Below are 20,000 nucleotides of genomic sequence, written 5' to 3'. Positions count from 1 at the left end.
GAAAGGAAAGCAGAAGCGAGGAAAGAAGAGAAACAAGCAGAGGAAAGGAGAGTGGAATGAGAACTCCAGGAAAGGTTAGAAGGGAGAAAAGCAGAGGAGAGGAGAGCTGCAAGGGACCTCGAAGCAGAGGAGAGAAAAGCGGAAAGGGAATTAAAGGAACGTGACATGGAGCTTCAGCAAGAAATCAAATTCAAGGAGCTGGAGTTAATGAGAGAACGGGGAGAGGCACCACCCTTGCTGACGGGGTCGACACCTAACCAGAAAACCTGGGATGTGGGCAGACATGTGAGGCTGGTTCCACCGTTCAGTGAAAAGGAAGTCGCGAAATTTTTTCCACACTTTGAGAAAGTGGCTCGACAATTAAACTGGCCGGAGGAGGCCTGGACCATACTCGTGCAAAGTGTGCTGGTGGGGAAAGCTCAGGAAATTTATTCGGCGCTACCAATGGACCAATGTGCAGATTATGAGGTACTGAAGAAGCACATCCTCAAAGCCTATGAGTTGGTTCCGGAAGCTTACAGGCAAAAATTCAGGAATGCCAGGAAGAGGGAGAGTGAGACCCATGTGGAGTTTGCCAGAGTGAAAGAAAACATGTTTGATCGGTGGTGTGAGTCAAAAGGAGTCGGGAAAGACTTCGAAACATTGCGGGACTTGATCCTGGTGGAGGAATTCCAGCAGTGTGTCCACGAGGACATCAAAGTGTACCTGCAGGAAAAGAAAGTACCAAAGTTGTGGGACGCAGCCACCATGGCAGATGATTATGCCTTAACCCACCGAATAGGGGTCTACGAACCTAACTCCTCGCCTAGATCTCCGCAGGGGAGGTGGGGAACAGCAGGTGCGGAGAACGACCATACAGGGCGGCGGCCTCGAGATGATTATGGGGACAACTATGATACCCCACCTGTTCGAAATCAGAGGGATGCGGGCCCAAGACAAACTTATAGTTCGGGGGGCCCGAGGCAGACCACGAGTTTTTCCTCCGGGCCTACTTGCGCTTTTTGCAAGAAACCTGGACACTTGATGTCCAGTTGTTACCGCATGAAAAGCGAAGACCCAGAGCGGAGTCCGACTACTGCGACTCCAAACGCAATGGCCATTGTGAGAAATCGCCATCAAAAGGGTTACCAACCATTTATTTCAGAGGGGTTTGTGTCACGGGATGGAGCCTCGACTAACCGGAAACCGGTTAGGATATTGAGGGACACAGGGGCACATCAATCTTTAATGCTTGAAGGCATTTTGCCATGGTCCGAGGAGACGGCAACGGGGGATAGTGTTCGTTTACAGGGGATCGGGGGCGGTGTTAGTGCTCCCCTTCATGTCATCCATTTGGAGTCCGATTTGGTGTCAGGACCGGTCACCGTCGGTTTACAAGCCACGCTTCCTGTAGAGGGTGTATCTGTGGTTATCGGGAATGATTTGGCCGGGGGTCAAGTTTATGGTAACCTGAGGGTTGGTAAAGAGCCCAGCAGGGAAAATAACGCCACACCAGCTCGGGATGGCGACAAAAGTGCCAAGTTATTTGTAGGGGGACTGAACTTCAAAACAGAGGAAGAAGTTCTGACCTCTGTCTTCAACAGATATGGGCCGCTGGTGGAAGTGCGGTTGGTAAGAGACTGGGAAACGCAACAGTCAAGAGGGTTCGGCTTTGTCACGTTTGCCAGCACAAAAGACGCCAGAGAGGCAGAGAAGAATTGGAATGGCAAGGATTTGGAGGGTCGGACCATAACAGTAGGGAAGGCATTTCGTAGGCGTCGAGAGGTCTACAGGAGAGGACAACTGGGCGGTAGTTTTGGTGGGGGCCGCAATCAATATTATTATGGAGGCTCCCTGAGTTACGGCCGCTCCCGAAGGAAGGATTGGCAAAGTAGTGGCCGAGAAGGAGACCGCTATTCATGGGACTACAGGGACAAGTGGTCCCACCCTAAGTATTAGGGAAGTTCTGAGAAGTTGAAGCACTGAATGCGGCGGAGCCGCCGAGCCAAGATTCCTACACGGATTAACCGTGAACGCCGTTCCTAAAGGCGTCCATGTAGTGAACTTTCATGCACGGACTAACCGTGAACTCCACGTTCCTCAAGGCGCCCATGTAGAGAACTTTCCTGCACGGACTAACCGTGAACTCCACGTTCCTAAAGGCATCCATGTAGTGAATACTCGGCTTGGCCTCCCGGAAAAAGTGCTATCGAGTGGCTTAACTTTGGATCTTTGATCAACCCCTTAACCTTCCTTCACAAGAAACTGACGGTCAAAGTCAGAGGGTCATGAGATGGAGTTTGATTTGGCAGGGACAATGTCGTTGCTGGTGCTTAGTCCAGAGTGAGTAATCTGGAGGGGTTGTGGTGAAATTTTGGTTGCTTTATTTTTAAGTGATAACTGTGCCCGGGGGGAACTGATAATGTGGGGGGGTTGAGTTATCTGGTTTGTTTCTCCAAATTGGCCGGCAAAGAAAGTTTTCGCTGGGTTCAAACTTTCTTTCTTGAAGGGGGGGAGTGTTACATATTTATGTGAATGTATGTGAATTACCATTCAGGTCTTTGCTTATCCATGTTTAGTAGATTAAGGGTTGTTGTGGTTGGAGGGTCAGGAGCCCTTCTGAAAAGTGTCCGGAAACGGAAGTGACCGGAAACGGAAGAAGAAAAGACACGAGGAAGAAAAACGACGAGTATTCTTCTTCCTCGCCCCGCTCCGACGAAAGGTGGGATTGATTGAGCCGTGTGGAAAAGCGGCGTTCCCGAGCCCGTCTGGCGAGAGGAGTTACCGGGACGGATACCTGTCCGGTGGACGTCAAACTGTCGTGTGGCCGTGCACCGACCCAGCGTTTGGCACCGTTCGCGACACCGTCTAAAAAGACGCGTACGGGTCGCCCGTTGGGGCCTAACACGCCTTGCAAGCGGCGTGGGGGCTTTTGGCTTGCTTTCCCGTACCCGCTTCGCGTGGCCACGAGGGGCTGCAGCCGGGGTGCCTGGTACGATACCTGCCCGGTGGAAACACGTCCACCCGGGGTTCGTTCAACCGCCCGAGTGCGGCGACGCCGACCATCATCTTGGTCAGGAGGGGCCCAGAGACATTGTGCGGGACCGAGACCAAAAGGGGGTCGTGAGTACCCACGGGGACACACATATATAAGATGGCCATCTTAATCATAGGGAATTGATTGTGGATTGGGAATTGTTGATGGTTGTTTATGGTTGATTGCTCGGGGAAAATCTCCGTGGTTGTATCATTGAAATTGTATGGTATCATTACCATTGAAATATATCCTTGAACATCAGTTGTCTCTTGGGTGGAATTCATAGGGATTGCGTGGCGAAAGCGCATATATAATACAACTTTCTGGCGAAGTTCCTCTCACGGTCCGGGGGTCACCGAGACCAGGTATTCACCGAGGGGACCACGTAACAGAATACATACATATATATATATTATATATACATACATATATATACATACATACATATATATATATACATACATATTAGGGTGCATCAAACGCCCCATGATTTTCAAAAAGTTGTTGTATTTTAATGTCTATTCCCTCAAATGTTACACTTGTTGGTAGAAGTATGTATGCAAAAAATAGATGAAATCAGAGGTGGTCCTGGGTGGCCACCGGCCACTTTTATATATTTAGGGCCATTTAGGGCCACAGCTAAACTACTTTACAAGATAATGTAAAATTAACTACAAGATAATGTAAAATTAACCATTATACCTATATACAAAAGTAAAGTCCTACTTTTACTAAATGCCTAATATCAAACAGTTAAAACAACCTTACATGTCAATGTAAAATTAACCAAAATCGTTCTTCATATTACAAAGTTGTAGTACAGTGTTGTAGTATTGTACTTTCATTGATTAAAAGTTTGAAAATGTATTAAGCACAACGCCAATGTCACTACTCCAACTTTGCTCGTTTCCGCAAATTTGGCCTCGCTTTGCGGTCACATTCAACCACTTGAAGAAGATTTTGGAAGTGGTCTTCTCTTCTTGCAGTTGAGACAAAATCAGTTGCGAGCTTTACTGCTCTCTCCGCAGGGTCATTCACAACATTAAGCCCATCCACAATGGACTTGGCTGCCTTGAAGTGCTCATTGTTCTGCCAAGTGTCAACATCCTCTGTTAGGAAGGTCATATCTAGGTGAAGAAGGTTTACTGTAAACCACGAGTCCTCGTTCACAAGATCAGCCAGGGTTGTCGCTTCTGTAATTTTTGGAAATGACGGTTTGCCATATCCAGAACCGTAGCGGTGTTTTGGAGTGCTTGGCATTTCATCTGGTTGTATGGCCAGTAACACATCTGCAAGGGCACGACGATCCTTTTGAGGAATTGCATTGCTGAACAGTGCCAAAACAACCAGTTCTGGGGTTAAATACCACAAATGTCTATCAAAGGCTTTCACAGCACTGACTGAAATGGTTGAGTTGACAGCTTTATAGTTGAGCAGAGTCTTGTAAAAGCACAAATCAAACCATGGGGCATTTGAAGCAGACTGACATATGAGCCACCAATCACAATAAATATAAACAACAAAAACAACAAACTCCTTCAGTTTTTTCTGTTGATGTTGTGTTGTTACAGTTCCTCGAGGTAGTAGAGAAATTTGCTCTTCAAGTAGGCATATTTTGATGGAATAAAGAATCTTTGACATCCACCTTGCTTTATGCATGGCCCCTGGTCTGTGGAGTGTTCCTTGTTTTGTGACATCATCATCGAGGACTACCTGGCAGAGTTGTGCCATTTCCTTGTAGTCTTCCCTACAGTATGAAGCGCTTGTGCGGATTGTGCTTAAAACCTTGTTTTTGCAGGATAAAAGCAGCTGTTGTGCATAGTCATTGTACATGGAAATGTCAATTTTGGTTAAACTTTCATTCTTTGCATGCGATATGCGTTCCCAATTCTTCTGGAATTTTTGGAACAAAGATACTTCTGGAGACTTTGATGCCTCAATTTTGAGAACGTCAAACACATGATCCAGGATTACCTCTCCAACATGATGGCGACATGCACACCACAGAAGAGCACGGTCCAGTTTTGATTGAATGGTAACACAGGCAGCTGTAACGTGTCCAGTGTTTGATGCTGTTGTGTCAAAACATAAGTTGACAACTGATTGTTTGCACTTCCATGAATGTAGATACGTGTAAGTGTGCTCGGCAATGATGTCACCTGATGACCTATCACTTCCAGGAGGATATCTAGCCACCCCCAGTAGCTTTACATCAGTGGCATTCCCAACCAACACTGGCAATCTTTCTTCCTTGACATTCTTGTTTGTGAGCGTTGGTATCTGCTTGCCATCCCAGTGAAGTGTTGCAGCTGTTGGGGCGATCCAATTTTCTTGAATATCTTTGGCGATAGCACTTGTTATTGATCGTCGAGCCTTATCAGCAGTTGAGTACGACTTGGCCACACGACGTGGATCACCTCCTGCCTCTTGAATTACAGCATTGGTGAGCGCAACCTGTTGAACAGGAGTTATGTTTAGTCGAGTAGCAACAGACACAACTGAATGTCTTTTCAGAATATCATGAGGAATAAAGGCAGATGTACCTGCATATGTTGATCTGTGGTGACTACGCTTCCTTTGAAACTCTGGAATCGCCTCTTCTTCAGTTTCTTCCAAGCTATCTGCAGAGTCACTATCATCAGAGCATACAGAACTAATTGTCATCTCTTGTACACTGGATGATTCATGACGTTCTCGTCTTGAAGCTTCCGCTAAGAGGCGTTTTTCTTTTCTATGATCTTTATCAACTTTCTTCTTGTCAACACCACCAAATGAGGCTACTCTGTCAGATTTCATTGACTCTAAAAATACTCTATCTTCCTCATTCTTAATGTTTGTCATTGCATCTTTTGTCCATACACCAAAGGTCTTATCAAGACGTTCATTCATGGTTTGCAACTTAGCCAAAGTGCTTGGAGATTCTCGGCGAGAAACAGGTATTTGACGCAATTTGTTATTGTCATTAAGAAGGTCAAGTATTAGTTTGCAGCATTGATGGTCTGAAAGCATAGGAATATTTGCTTTAGTGTAGAATTTTTTCAGCTGGATAAGGACGATGCTGGCAGATTTCCATTTCAGTGGCTGAGTTTGTTTGCCTTCACATATTTCTTTCTGGATGTACCACATCACGCATCGAAGAACCTGCCGGCAAGTTGGGAGGCGGACTCCTGTCAATGTACCATCTGCTTCTGTAAAAGCATTGCCAAGACCAAAAATGGCACTTGCTAATCTGGTCTTCTTATCTGCCATCTGAAAGAAAATAAAGGATATTATTAGACTACTAGTATGGGACCCACGATTAGACCTCCGATTTCATTCATGTAAAAATACAAACTAATTATCAAACCATCGTTTTTTGCATAAAATTGTTATATTTGTATTCCTCTCATCAAGACCTTCAATTTGATACCAAACATGACTAGGTTTGGGTGTAAAATAACAAAATCAAACATTTTTACATAGTGCGGCCCCGAAAATGGCCCTAAATATATAAAAGTGGCCGGTGGCCACCCAGGACCACCTCTGATTTCATTTATTTTTTGCATACGTACTTCTACCAACAAGTGTAACATTTGAGAGAATAGACATTAAAATCCAAGAACCTAAGGGCGTTTGATGCACCCTAATACATATATATATATACATACATATATATAGATACATACATATATATACATATATATACATACACATATATACATACACATATATATATATACACATATATACATACACATATATATATATACACATATATACATACATATATATATATATACACATATATACATACATATATATATATACACATATATACATACATATATATATATATACACATATATACATATATATATATACACATATATACATATATATATATACATATATATATATATATATATATATATATATATATTGTCGCGTAACCGTGATTAACACCACAGTTACGGATGACCGATTTGCGAGACTTTAACTCCCGAGGCGAACACTCAATGGCGGACTCACGTTCAACACCAACGCGCGAAATGGCGGGACGCAGCGAAGGCTCCGCAGCCTTATCTATTAAAATGAAACACCCAGGAAACTGCGTTCAAATATGTACAGAAAATAATATAAGGATTTATTATTAAAAGTAAAGCCAGTGAAAAAGCACGCGCCGGTAATACTAATAACTAAATCGGGACGTCCCCACACGACTGATATCAAACACAAACGAGGGAGATTAATACGAAAATAACAAGTCACGTCGTGTACAGTGTACGCGGATTCGGGCTTATCTGTCTTTGTCGTCCTTGTGGCTGCCGTCCAACACCGCTCCTTTCGGCCCGATCGCACACCTCGCTCCAAGTTCCACGGCCCTCTGCCTCCGCCTCCAAGCGCCACCAGGCCTCGTCGGTCCAACGCAGGGCTGCACGAAGCAACCAAAAACCAAGTGCCAACTGCCAACTGCTGAGTGCCGAGTGCCAACTGCCAACTGCAACGAGCTGTGGTCACGAACTGTAGAAAATGGCACGAACCGTCAACTGCCACGAGCTCTCACTTCTCTCAACTGCCACTCCGGTACCGAACTGGGACGCTCTACTCAACTGTTCAACGAACTGGGACGACTCGAGATCAGATCGCAACTCAACTGGCCTCAACTGGCGAACTCAGAGAGACTCAACTGGCGAAAATGGCGTCCGACCGTCGCATATATCTCTCCCCGATGACGTCACATTCGCGCACTCCTCAGCCAATCATATGGTCCCAGCTCGCCGGTCACGCCCTCTACGGCATGCGACTCCTAACATCTCCCCCGTTACGCGACCCTGCGGTCCTGGCATAACACGTGCCGGCCCGGTTTGTAGGCCTTGGGAGGTGTACACGGTGGCGGCCAATTGTGGTGGTGTTTTTGACCTGGTTTCCTGTCAATTTAATACGGAGTCCTTGTCAGGGAAAGGGGATTATTTAATGTTGCGCTAAGGACCTAACTAATGTTTATGTGGTTTGCAGTGCCATAAAGGACAAAGGTTTGATTACTAGGTGATACTCACAGGGGCGTTACCTTTAACCCCTCACTATTTAACACTCGAATCTCCAGGTAGATCCACACTCATACATCTTACCCCGACAAACGCCTGAACATCAATAACTTATTACATGTAGAGTCCCTGTCACGACAGCCGAATACCTACCTATTCAGATCTACCTAGCTCTAGATGTTGCATTACCAAATTCATAACACAGCCCCCCCCCTGGAACCGTAGCTCCTGCAAGGTTCACCGCAGGGCTACCATTCCAGCCTTAACACTTACTGTCACACACTTAATTAACCTACGAAATAAATCAGGAAGGGCTGTGGGAAGTGAGTCGGACTACCTACCTACACTTCCTTAACATGCTGAACCCCTTAACCATCATGCAAGTATGTACATCTTCTTCCTTGTTCCTGTGGAGGGAGGAACAAACAACACACCAAAACTCCTACCTTATCCACAAACTTAACCATCTTACCAAAAACTCAAAACTCTAACCTTTGTACATACCCCGGTCTACAGACCGCGTCCCCCGGTGGATGCCACAAGACTCAACCTTACCTGCGGGGCCATCCCCAATGCATCCCCCCTAAATTTCCACGGGCCCTGTCCAGATGTTACAGGTGAGTGACACGGCTCGGTGGATTTCGCCCACATTCATGCAACACAGACCCCTTAACCACTCATTCTCATTCCATAGGTCATCAAGGCATTTCAAAAATCAACAAAGCACTTATTCCCAATACACCCCCTGCAGGACCATGGCATTGATGTCATTCACGTGTGTGTGCATTCCTCAACTAGGCAGCGGGGAGGTACCGCACAAAAGATGGTGGGGGCGCATCTGGCTGTGGTGCCCGCAGTCCCAAAAACAAGTCAACCGACTTACAAGTTCATTGCCCCCCCCCCTTTACCTCTTGGCCCCATGACAGCCCAACAGCCCCTTTCCGCCGTTACCTCGCCGGTGAGGGTCTCCACACACACCAGGCTCCTTTGCCTCCTGCTTTCACGCAGCAACACGGGTCACCGGGGGACTTCCTCACCCCGCGGCGCCCAACCAGACCCTCCACCGACGAGCTCCAATTTCCAGTTACCACCGGCTGCCAGGGGTAATTGCCGCAGAGGGGGGCCCGCAGGCATCGCTCCTCAGAGCTTGCTCTGTACCTGCGGACACACACACCTTCCCCACCCACAAGACCCCAAAACACACTTCCTCCCCCGCTGCCATTCAATTCTCCACACAACTCAGCACAATTCAGTACAATTCCATAGATGGTGTAAAAGGTGTTACAAGGCTTGCCATGGCCTGCTACATGTGAAATTCCCCCAGTTCACATTTAAACCATCACATCTTCCCAAAAGCACATTTCCAAAAGCACAATTATCACCCCTCATTATCTCCAATAATCATCACTCACTCTCCAGGTTCCACTCTCACGACCACATCAAAACACGTAACCACAATACAAAAACATACGCCACCCACAAGACACTGTGGCTCCCATTCCATCCCCTCACCGGCCATGTCATCACTCACACCCGCCTCCCAACTCCAAATTACATGTCCCCAATTTCCCAAAGCAAATCCTGAAGCCTGGGACAGTACTCCTCAAAGCACTCACCTTAAGTGCAGGTAGTTGCAGGTTGGTCAGGTTCAAAGTGCAATCCACCCATACAATTCCCAAAATTTCACATTGGGCCTACCAAATACTTCCAAATTTCTCTTTTGTCCCCACTACACTGGCAGGTATGTGGATCCGCATCCAACGGTGACCATCACTACACAACTACCTGTGGCCACGACAGCTCTGCACCTCTACCGTGCAAGGGTCACCGGGACAAGGTGAGCAGTCAAAACGCCAACATGGCCCATGAGTGTCCATAAGGGTGCGACCCACCATCCATCCTTCGGCCCCCCTGCGAGGAACACAGCTGCAGCAGCCCCAGCTGGCCAATGTGGTGAGCACTTGCTGCCACAACACACACTACCGCACACACAACCTCGGCCCTGGGGGGCACGGTCGCAGTGCGTGGCATCCCTACAGCCACGTCCCCTGCACCTCCCCATCATCCCCCAGTCCGACTACAGAACTGCAGCCCCCCAGTGCTCACCCACACTTGACCACACCAAGGTCCAGTCAACAGCCATGCTCCACCAGGAGACCCACCCAGAAGACATGGTCCACACACCTCGGACACGCACAGCACCACGTTGACCCTCAGGCTACACAACTACATCCCCATCATCCCGCGTCCCAAATATCAGCACAGTTGCCCCCGCAACCAGTTGAAAGCTGTGTCTTGCTACCCTATTAATTTCATCACAGCCTCCAACACTTTGGTCTACACACCTGGATCAATAATGGCGTCACTGTACAGTGTCCACCATGGCATTTCAAAATCCACCCTTAAATTTCCATCTAACCCACAGATTACCCATGCCAACCATTTGTCACATTTCACTCACCTCACCAAAGAAGGATGCTTTGCCATACACATGCCAGCCGAGCATGGCCCATATGCTCGGCTCGTTACACATCTCCCGATTCACATCCCCATGGCTCTCTTCCCAACCCGAGAGTCCATAAATCAGAACGGAGCATCTGTGGAAGGTCACTCACACCATCACGTTCCACAGATGCCCCAATGGTTGTCCGGCAGGCTATCTCCATCCCTGTCCATTCGGTTTGACCCGCGTCCATAGACCAACCACCATGCCAGGTCACCACATGCTGGTTGTCCCAGAGTCTCAGGGAGAGGGTGTCAGGTCGCATGCCCGGGTGATCACTACATCAGGCCCAAGCTGGCCATCTGCGGTGCCACCACCAAAGCGCGACCCACAACACCTCCCCCCAGTGGTCCTCAATATTTGCCATCCCAGGCTTGAGAAACCACCTCGGACCTCCCTGGAGGTCTTAACCCCCACCAGGGTCCGGTGACCCTGCCGGCCCGAGCCACCAGCTCGGACGGCGCCCCGACGGACAAGGGACGCCACACTCCACCAGACCCCCCGTGGGACCCAGGTCGTACCTCGACACCCAAGGCTGGACCCCACGTCCAAATCTCGCCATCACAGCCCCCCAGCTGGCTGGCATACCCAAATTTTGAAAGGGGCAACTTTTGCCCGAGGCCATTACCCATGACCTCTCCATATCCAGATCCCGCAGCCCGGGGACCAATCCCCACCATGGCTGCTCCAAATCAATTTCCCATTGTAATTTTATTTTACAAATTTTCATTCCCACTGCCAAACCGCAGCTGCAGGGAATAACCTCTACCACCGGTTGTTCTGCCCCTCCCTGCAGTTGATCCAAATTCCCTACAGGGACCAAATCTCCAGAAGCTCTATCTCCCGATCCTCCAAGATCCAAATCCAGCCCGGAGCCAACACACTCCCCCAACTGGTTGTCCAATTTTGGAGCCTCGGTTTCCAAATAGCAGTGTACAGTGAGCGTCCCCTCGGTCATTCCAACCACCTCCTCGAACCAACTCACCTCTTCCCCCAGACTCCTTTGGGCCTGAACAAGCTCTACCTCCATGGGACTGTCACAGGTCTCCAGCCGCTGGATCAAATCATCCTCATCATTACAAATCATTCCTGGCCCCGCCAGGCTTTGATCAATATCCCCAATAAATACCTGGTCCGGCTCCATTGCACGGACCCCCAAAAACTCTACCCCCTCTTGCTCCGCACCACCGCCCTGGTGCTGCACAATTCCAAATTCATCCCCCGGTTGGGGTGTTGTGACATCCACACGGTCCCGATAAACAACCAGGCCAGAATGTGGGAAACATTTCCCATTACAACTCTCACATTCCAAATTTCCTTCCCCGCTCACCTGTGGACTCTCCACGTTTACCTGCAGGCATTCCCCATCTACCTGTACACATTCCCCATCCACCTGTGGACATTCCCCGTCCACCTCTGCACCTGCAGTCTCCCCATTTACTTCAATTGCCATTCCCTGTGCAATTCCCAATTTTGCCATTCCCGGTGCAATTCCCTGCTCGTGAGCAACATGCACATCTGCATGGGCCGTACTCTCTCCTGTTCCCAATCTAGCTTCCCCCCGTTCCGATTCAATTTTTGCCACCTTTGGCTTCTCCTGTGCCCCCCTAGCACCATTCGTTCGTCCTTCCTTCAATTTACTCGTTTGTTCCTTCATTTTGTTAATCATTCGGTCCATCTGCTCTCCCATTTTGTTTCCCAGCCCATCAATTTTAATACTCTGAGCATTTATTAAATTTACTATGGTCTGGAGATCTATCGGGGCCGTCCCAGCGGCGGGGAAAGTTCCAACGCTATCCTCCTTATCCCCCATTTCCGGCTCACTCCCGACGCTGACGGAGGCCTCGCTGCGTACTTCCATCTCGTCAATTTCCGACATCCGCTTTCCGGAAGATTGTTTCCCGCGCGCGTATTTATTTCAATTCCAAAAACACAATTTAAATTTGACGAAGACGCGATATCGCGCTCCGTATGCCCAATTGATTATTAAATTTCTCCGCCTCGCCTATCCAAATTTTGCGTTCGAACGTCGGACGCAATGTACGCCCGACCGTGTCGATGTCTCGCCGCGGACAAAAAATTTGTCCGACGGATTCGAATCCTACACTCCTGACACCACTTGTCGCGTAACCGTGATTAACACCACAGTTACGGATGACCGATTTGCGAGACTTTAACTCCCGAGGCGAACACTCAATGGCGGACTCACGTTCAACACCAACGCGCGAAATGGCGGGACGCAGCGAAGGCTCCGCAGCCTTATCTATTAAAATGAAACACCCAGGAAACTGCGTTCAAATATGTACAGAAAATAATATAAGGATTTATTATTAAAAGTAAAGCCAGTGAAAAAGCACGCGCCGGTAATACTAATAACTAAATCGGGACGTCCCCACACGACTGATATCAAACACAAACGAGGGAGATTAATACGAAAATAACAAGTCACGTCGTGTACAGTGTACGCGGATTCGGGCTTATCTGTCTTTGTCGTCCTTGTGGCTGCCGTCCAACACCGCTCCTTTCGGCCCGATCGCACACCTCGCTCCAAGTTCCACGGCCCTCTGCCTCCGCCTCCAAGCGCCACCAGGCCTCGTCGGTCCAACGCAGGGCTGCACGAAGCAACCAAAAACCAAGTGCCAACTGCCAACTGCTGAGTGCCGAGTGCCAACTGCCAACTGCAACGAGCTGTGGTCACGAACTGTAGAAAATGGCACGAACCGTCAACTGCCACGAGCTCTCACTTCTCTCAACTGCCACTCCGGTACCGAACTGGGACGCTCTACTCAACTGTTCAACGAACTGGGACGACTCGAGATCAGATCGCAACTCAACTGGCCTCAACTGGCGAACTCAGAGAGACTCAACTGGCGAAAATGGCGTCCGACCGTCGCATATATCTCTCCCCGATGACGTCACATTCGCGCACTCCTCAGCCAATCATATGGTCCCAGCTCGCCGGTCACGCCCTCTACGGCATGCGACTCCTAACATCTCCCCCGTTACGCGACCCTGCGGTCCTGGCATAACACGTGCCGGCCCGGTTTGTAGGCCTTGGGAGGTGTACACGGTGGCGGCCAATTGTGGTGGTGTTTTTGACCTGGTTTCCTGTCAATTTAATACGGAGTCCTTGTCAGGGAAAGGGGATTATTTAATGTTGCGCTAAGGACCTAACTAATGTTTATGTGGTTTGCAGTGCCATAAAGGACAAAGGTTTGATTACTAGGTGATACTCACAGGGGCGTTACCTTTAACCCCTCACTATTTAACACTCGAATCTCCAGGTAGATCCACACTCATACATCTTACCCCGACAAACGCCTGAACATCAATAACTTATTACATGTAGAGTCCCTGTCACGACAGCCGAATACCTACCTATTCAGATCTACCTAGCTCTAGATGTTGCATTACCAAATTCATAACAATATATATATATATATACACACACACACAGACTTGGCATTTAATATGGAATTTTTTTTTGTGGGGGTGAACTTACTTTTCAAGATGTCTTAGAACAAAAAGTTCATTGGAATTATGTTGAAATTATTCTAGATTTTGTTAATGTGACCTTTAAAAGAAACAAAAACCACATTTGACATTTCAAAACAAATAAATTGATCCTTGAAAGTGATGTAAACTGATACCAAACTCAATTCATGGACAGTACTGTGTAAAACGTCTGTACGTTTTCCAGAAGTATCTCTATTTTGCACATTAGCCAAATTTTTTTTTAACAAAAACAAAAGTTAAATTACGACTGGGATTACGGACAGTAAAATTACAGTTCAGTACTTCGTGTAACCCCCACGAGCATTCAGGAGAGCACGTACACATTGAGGCATGCTGTTCACGAGATTTGCCAAGGTTTGGACAGGAATTGCTTGCCATGCAGTGACAATAGCCTGCTGCAATTCACGCACAGAGGTCGGCTGCTGGTCCAAGTGGTCGATTTGACGCGTTAATTCTGCCCACAAGTTCTCTATCGGATTCATATCCGGGGACATGGCAGGCCACTCCATATGCTCTACACCACGGTCAGCAAGAAAGTGTTGGATCATGCGAGCACGATGAGGCCGTGCATTGTCATCTTGGAAGACAAAGTTTCCTCGAAAGGCTGCACGAGCAAATGGAGCAATGTTTCTTCCAGAATGGCCCTGTACTTGAACTGGTTCAGGTTTCCATTCAGAACAACCAGGTCAGTTTTGCCCCCTGCATGAAAAGCAGCCCAAACGGTCACCCAACCACCTCCAGCTTGGACTCTTGGCACTAAACAATCTTTGTTGTAGGCTTCATGCATTTGTCTGCGCACTCGGGCACGGCCATCTTGACGATAGACCAGAAATCTAGACTCGTCACTGAAGATCACGTGATTCCAGTGTCCTGGCTGCCATTGACGGTGCTCTCTGGCCCACTGCAATCGGCGCTGGCGGTGTTGTCTGGTCAGGCGTGGCTTTCTCAGGGGATGCCTGGCACAATAGCCTGCTTGAACCAGTCGTTGGTTTACTAGCCTTCTGGATACAGGCACATTTGTCAGTTGCTGACACTCAGCCCGAAGACGATTCGCTGACTTGGTACGGCCATTGCGGACTAACCGGTGCAGCTGGCGATCATCCCTCCTCGTGGTTCTGCGGGGACGCCCTGGCCTCGGTATTGGAGTAGGGACAGCCCTCTGAGCATTTCGTTTCAGGATCTTTGACACCTGACCTTGAGTGATGTCATACTGCCGAGCAATAGCACGCTGTTTCATGCCGTAATTTCGTAAAGCCACCACTCTATGACAAACAGCATTGTCGAGTTGACGGACCATCTCCAGAGGAAGCGGCAATAACTTTTGGAGACGTGCAGCAGTTGTTTTCCACCAATACAGAACGCAACAACCCTTGTATACCCGACTGTGAAGCCAATTGTCAAATGCACCTGTCCGTACATTTTGCCACGCCACCTCTGATATAATCCTGTTGTTGACTTCTTGCTGCGACAGACAATCAGTGACATGGTTCTTTTAACAAATAAATCACCAAAGTGTAAAAGAAACTCACTAGATTGATATACTGAGTTAAGAAAGTAAACCCAAGTCAAGAAAAAAAAAATATTCCATATTAAATGCCAAGTCTGTGTGTGTGTGTGTATGTATATATATATATATATATATATATTGTTGCGGAGATGAGGACTGTATATTTTTTGATTGTGTGCTGTATTATTATTATTATTGTTTATTCTGCGCCCCCCTACCTCCGGAGCTGTGTAAAGGTGAAAGGGCATCCCATAATTAGTCCACAAGCATACACATCAGCCAAATAATAGAATACTCCTGTTTGATAGTTATCTCTTATTCTGTGTTTTAGGGTAAGGCTGTGTCTCCCATTAATTGAAGTACTCCATTGCACCAGTGAAAGAGAATAGATCCCCTTTCCTTCCCATCCCCAAAATCTCCATTTCCTTTTACATCCCCTCTGGTCATTGCCGAGCCTCGATTGCCAAATTACCTCCCCTCCAATAACCGCCATTGACCACAAGCGCTCGGGTCGGAGAAGAAAGGCGTGCCCGCCCGTCGTCATCAAGGGCGGAGCCAGAGGGTCGCATGACCAACCAGGGCCGAGGTGAGCACACCGATGGGCGTGTCCTGAAGGCCGGCGGCTTAATCGCCGGAGGCGTTATAAAGGCGCGCACGCAGGAAGCAAGTGAGTTGGTCGCCAAGAGAGTCGTGAGGAGTCAGGCAGTGGAGTCGGTGGTCAGTTGGTTGTGTTGGTTGCGGTGAGGAGTCGGTGGTGGTGGTCAGTTGGTTGCGTTGGTTGCGGTGAGGAGTCGGTGGTAAAGAGTGAGTGGACCAAGAACGAGTGGAGGGTTTGGACCAGACGCGTCCGACGAGGCCTGGCAAAGCACGCGACGTCCACAGCAGCCAAAACAGCAGCGTGGGGCCTGAACGGCGGCTGCTAAACGCGCCGGTTGTGCTGCGGGACCCCCTTGGACCTCCCTCTCCCTCCAGCCATCCACCTCCTGCCTTTCCACCCTTCTTGTGGACGTGAGTTTGTTCTGTTTGTTCTGTCCTGGGAATAAGTTAAGTCTGTAGATAAGCTAGTATTTGCACTGTGTCACCTGCGTCATATGTGTTGTAAATAAACCTTGATTGCTCCTTTTTGCTTGTGTAAATAATAAATCCCATTACTCGTCTGTACGTCTTCTCGTTTTATTCCTTCTTCTTCTTCACATCCGTGTCGCCTTTGTCTTTTCCCTATTGACTAGCTGCGGTGCGATCCGGCCAACGTTTGGGTGAAATCGGGTTCTAAGCGGGGAGTAACTGTTCGGACGCGGTAATACCAAACCGCTCGGTAAACTAACATCTAAAACCGCGTCTGTAACAATATATATATATTTCTGTGTGTGTGTGTGTGTGTGTGTGTGTGTGTGTGTGTGTGTGTGTGTGTGTGTGTGTGTGTGTGTGCGTGTGTCTTCTGGTTAAATATATACATACACACATATAATAAGTGGCCCTGTTGAACTCAGCTGTGCAACTCCCACAAAGAAAAACACTTGTGTGCAAGAATATTTCCCCAGAGATTTCTTACCATCCCTCTTGGCACAGTGGACAGCACATCCAAGCAATAACTGCAGTAGCTTTCCTGCCTCTCCACTGTGAGCATGTTCCCCCAAGAGTGCCACATCTGGCAGAGAATCTGCCTCCAGGCTTTGACCCAATACCTTGCACCAGCAAAAAAAGAAAAAAAAGAAAAAAGAAAGTCGAATCAGCAACATCAGAATGAACACAACCAAGAATGCCATCAGGAGGGAGTATATTGGAACCTGGGGATTCACAATCTGCTTTACCCTGATGAAAGTCATATCCGAGCTTAGTCAAGAAACAAAGTTCATCAGTATGCTGTGTAGATGGATTTGCCATATGTATAAACAGTCTTGACATATATGCTCGCTATTCCCACACTTAAAAAAAAACAAAAAAACAATCCAGATACAAAGTACACCGCTCCCATGTCAAATAAATAAATAACATCGTCCAGCACATATCGATGGTATTGGGAGGGAGAGGTGTACAATCATTGATTAATTGCATAATTAAAATCAATAAATAATGATTGTAAAATAATATCTTATTCAACTGGGTAATAGCACAACTCAACCACCAGTGTTTCATCCAAAGCTGTAACTTGCTTCCGGTTCACTCCGCTTCCGGTTTCTCGATCGAGGTGGCGACTTTTGTTCTCTCCCGGCATGCAAAGTCAAGTTATTTTTCCATTCGTGTGTTTGCCAAATTTCCACTCGTTATTTTATTGTCCATGCGTTATTGTTTGTTTCTAGTTCGTCTTGGTTTGCATTTCCTGTAACTCGTAATAAATTAATCGTTTTCTGTTTGCCCGGCGTGTGTGGCCTTGTAGCCTGAGGCTTCCCCCATCGAAGTTTGTTCACTTAAGTCCCTTCCTTCGGTGTTTTTGCTTGGTTCTTAGATTTTACCCTTCTCCCCCGAACATCGACTCTTTGTCCAACATGTTAACGTGTCATATGTGTTCTGTACCGTCCTCAAAACAGTGATGACTCCATTGACATTTCGCTGTCTGACAACATGGACCAACAGTTCTATCAACTCATCCCAACTCTCTCTTCCTCATATGTGGCGATTTCAACTGTCATCATGCCAGCTGGCTGGGTGTGGGTTCCTCTCTCACCAGCCACGGCACCTCAGCAAAGGACTTCTGCGACTCATTGGGACTGACACAATCTGTCAATTTCCCGATCCGGATCTCAGTCAATGGAGTATCTTCTCTTCTGGACTTGGTTATGACAAACTTCCCTGCAAATGTCTGCTGCTTTTCTTCTGCTCCAATCGGTTCTTCTGATCATGTGCTTGTTAAAGTTGACATCTCTCTGGCCATTCTCAGAGAGCCTTCTCAGCGTCGACGAGTCTGGCATTTCACTCAGGCCGACTGGCACGGTCTGCAAGCACCCATCAATCATCTGGACTGGTCTCCCATCTCTACTGCCTCTAACATCAATTCTTCCTGGGAATTCTTCCAAAGCAAACTTCTGTGTGTCTCTGTGTGTGTCTCTGTGTGTGTCTCTGTGTGTGTCTCTGTGTGTGTCTCTGTGTGTGTCTCTGTGTGTGTCTCTGTGTGTGTCTCTGTGTGTGTCTCTGTGTGTGTCTCTGTGTGTGTCTCTGTGTGTGTCTCTGTGTGTGTCTCTGTGTGTGTCTCTGTGTGTGTCTCTGTGTGTGTCTCTGTGTGTGTCTCTGTGTGTGTCTCTGTGTGTGTCTCTGTGTGTGTCTCTGTGTGTGTCTCTGTGTGTGTCTCTGTGTGTGTCTCTGTGTGTGTCTCTGTGTGTGTCTCTGTGTGTGTCTCTGTGTGTGTCTCTGTGTGTGTCTCTGTGTGTGTCTCTGTGTGTGTCTCTGTGTGTGTCTCTGTGTGTGTCTCTGTGTGTGTCTCTGTGTGTGTCTCTGTGTGTGTCTCTGTGTGTGTCTCTGTGTGTGTCTCTGTGTGTGTCTCTGTGTGTGTCTCTGTGTGTGTCTCTGTGTGTTTCTCTGTGTGTGTCTCTGTGTGTGTCTCTGTGTGTGTCTCTGTGTGTGTCTCTGTGTGTGTCTCTGTGTCTCTCTCTCACAGATTTATCCCATCTCGTCTTCAGTTGTCTTACCCTTCCTTCCGTCCATGGTACACTGAATCTTGTGGTGAGGCAGTTGCCCTGAAACAACTTGCCGTTGACTTTTGGAAGGCAACTCCAACTGAAGGCAATCTCAGTTCCTTCCACCAAGCTCAGAAGAAGTGTGTCTACCCTCAGGAGTGCCAGGAAGCACCATCTCTCCACACTCAAGAATGAAGTCTCAAACCTGACTCCTTCCTCCAAATGCTGGTGGCGTCTGGTCAATTCCGTTTCTGAGTTTGTTCCCCCTCCATCCCCTCCCTTACTTCAAATGGCTACACAGTTGACACCACATATGACAAAGCCGAATGCCTCAACTCTGTGTTTGCCTCAAAATCTTGTGTCCCAAACCCATCTCTCTCTGTTCCCACCTTACCCAGTCGAACCCAACTGCTCCTGGACTCTGTGTCCTTCTCTCCTGACAAGGTGGAGAAGTTTTTGTCAAACCTCGACTCTGATTCTGCAACTGGAACAGACGGCATCAGCCCACGGGTCCTAAAATCCTGCTCTGCCTCTCTATCTCACCCTCTCTCTGTTATTTTCACCCTCTCTTTTGTTCAAGGTCACATGCCAGCATCTTGGAAATCAGCAAACATTTCCGCTATACACAAAAAATGTGCAAAAACAGATCCTTGCAACTACAGACCAATCAACCTGCTCCCAATTATCAGCAAAGTCATGGATTCCATCATTGCTTCGGATATCAAATCCTTCCTCTTCTCCAATGGCTTGATCTCCGATCACCAATTTGGATTCAGACCAGGTCATTCTACTCTGGACATGTTGCTTCTGCTGTCTCATAAAT

The 20,000-nt window shown here is 47.8% G+C and overlaps 1 protein-coding gene across 1 annotated transcript in view; it reads right to left on the bottom strand.

Moving 5' to 3' along the window:
• The window catches only part of LOC137414592 (protein Hook homolog 3-like), a 125,800-nt gene that overhangs the window by 97,524 nt on the left and 8,276 nt on the right, over positions 1-20,000 (bottom strand). Inside the window, exon 5 of the mRNA XM_078769095.1 lies at positions 17,119-17,251. Within this exon, the coding sequence (XP_078625221.1) occupies positions 17,119-17,251 (133 nt within the window). The remainder of the gene's footprint in view (positions 1-17,118; positions 17,252-20,000) is intronic.

The sequence above is a fragment of the Myxine glutinosa genome, chromosome 1 (assembly GCF_964187855.1).
Source record: "Myxine glutinosa chromosome 1, kmMyxGlut1.1, whole genome shotgun sequence".
Classification (NCBI taxonomy): Eukaryota; Metazoa; Chordata; class Myxini; order Myxiniformes; family Myxinidae; genus Myxine; species Myxine glutinosa.
Note: the sequence above shows the minus strand (reverse complement) of the source record. Positions and strands in the feature narration are given on the sequence as shown.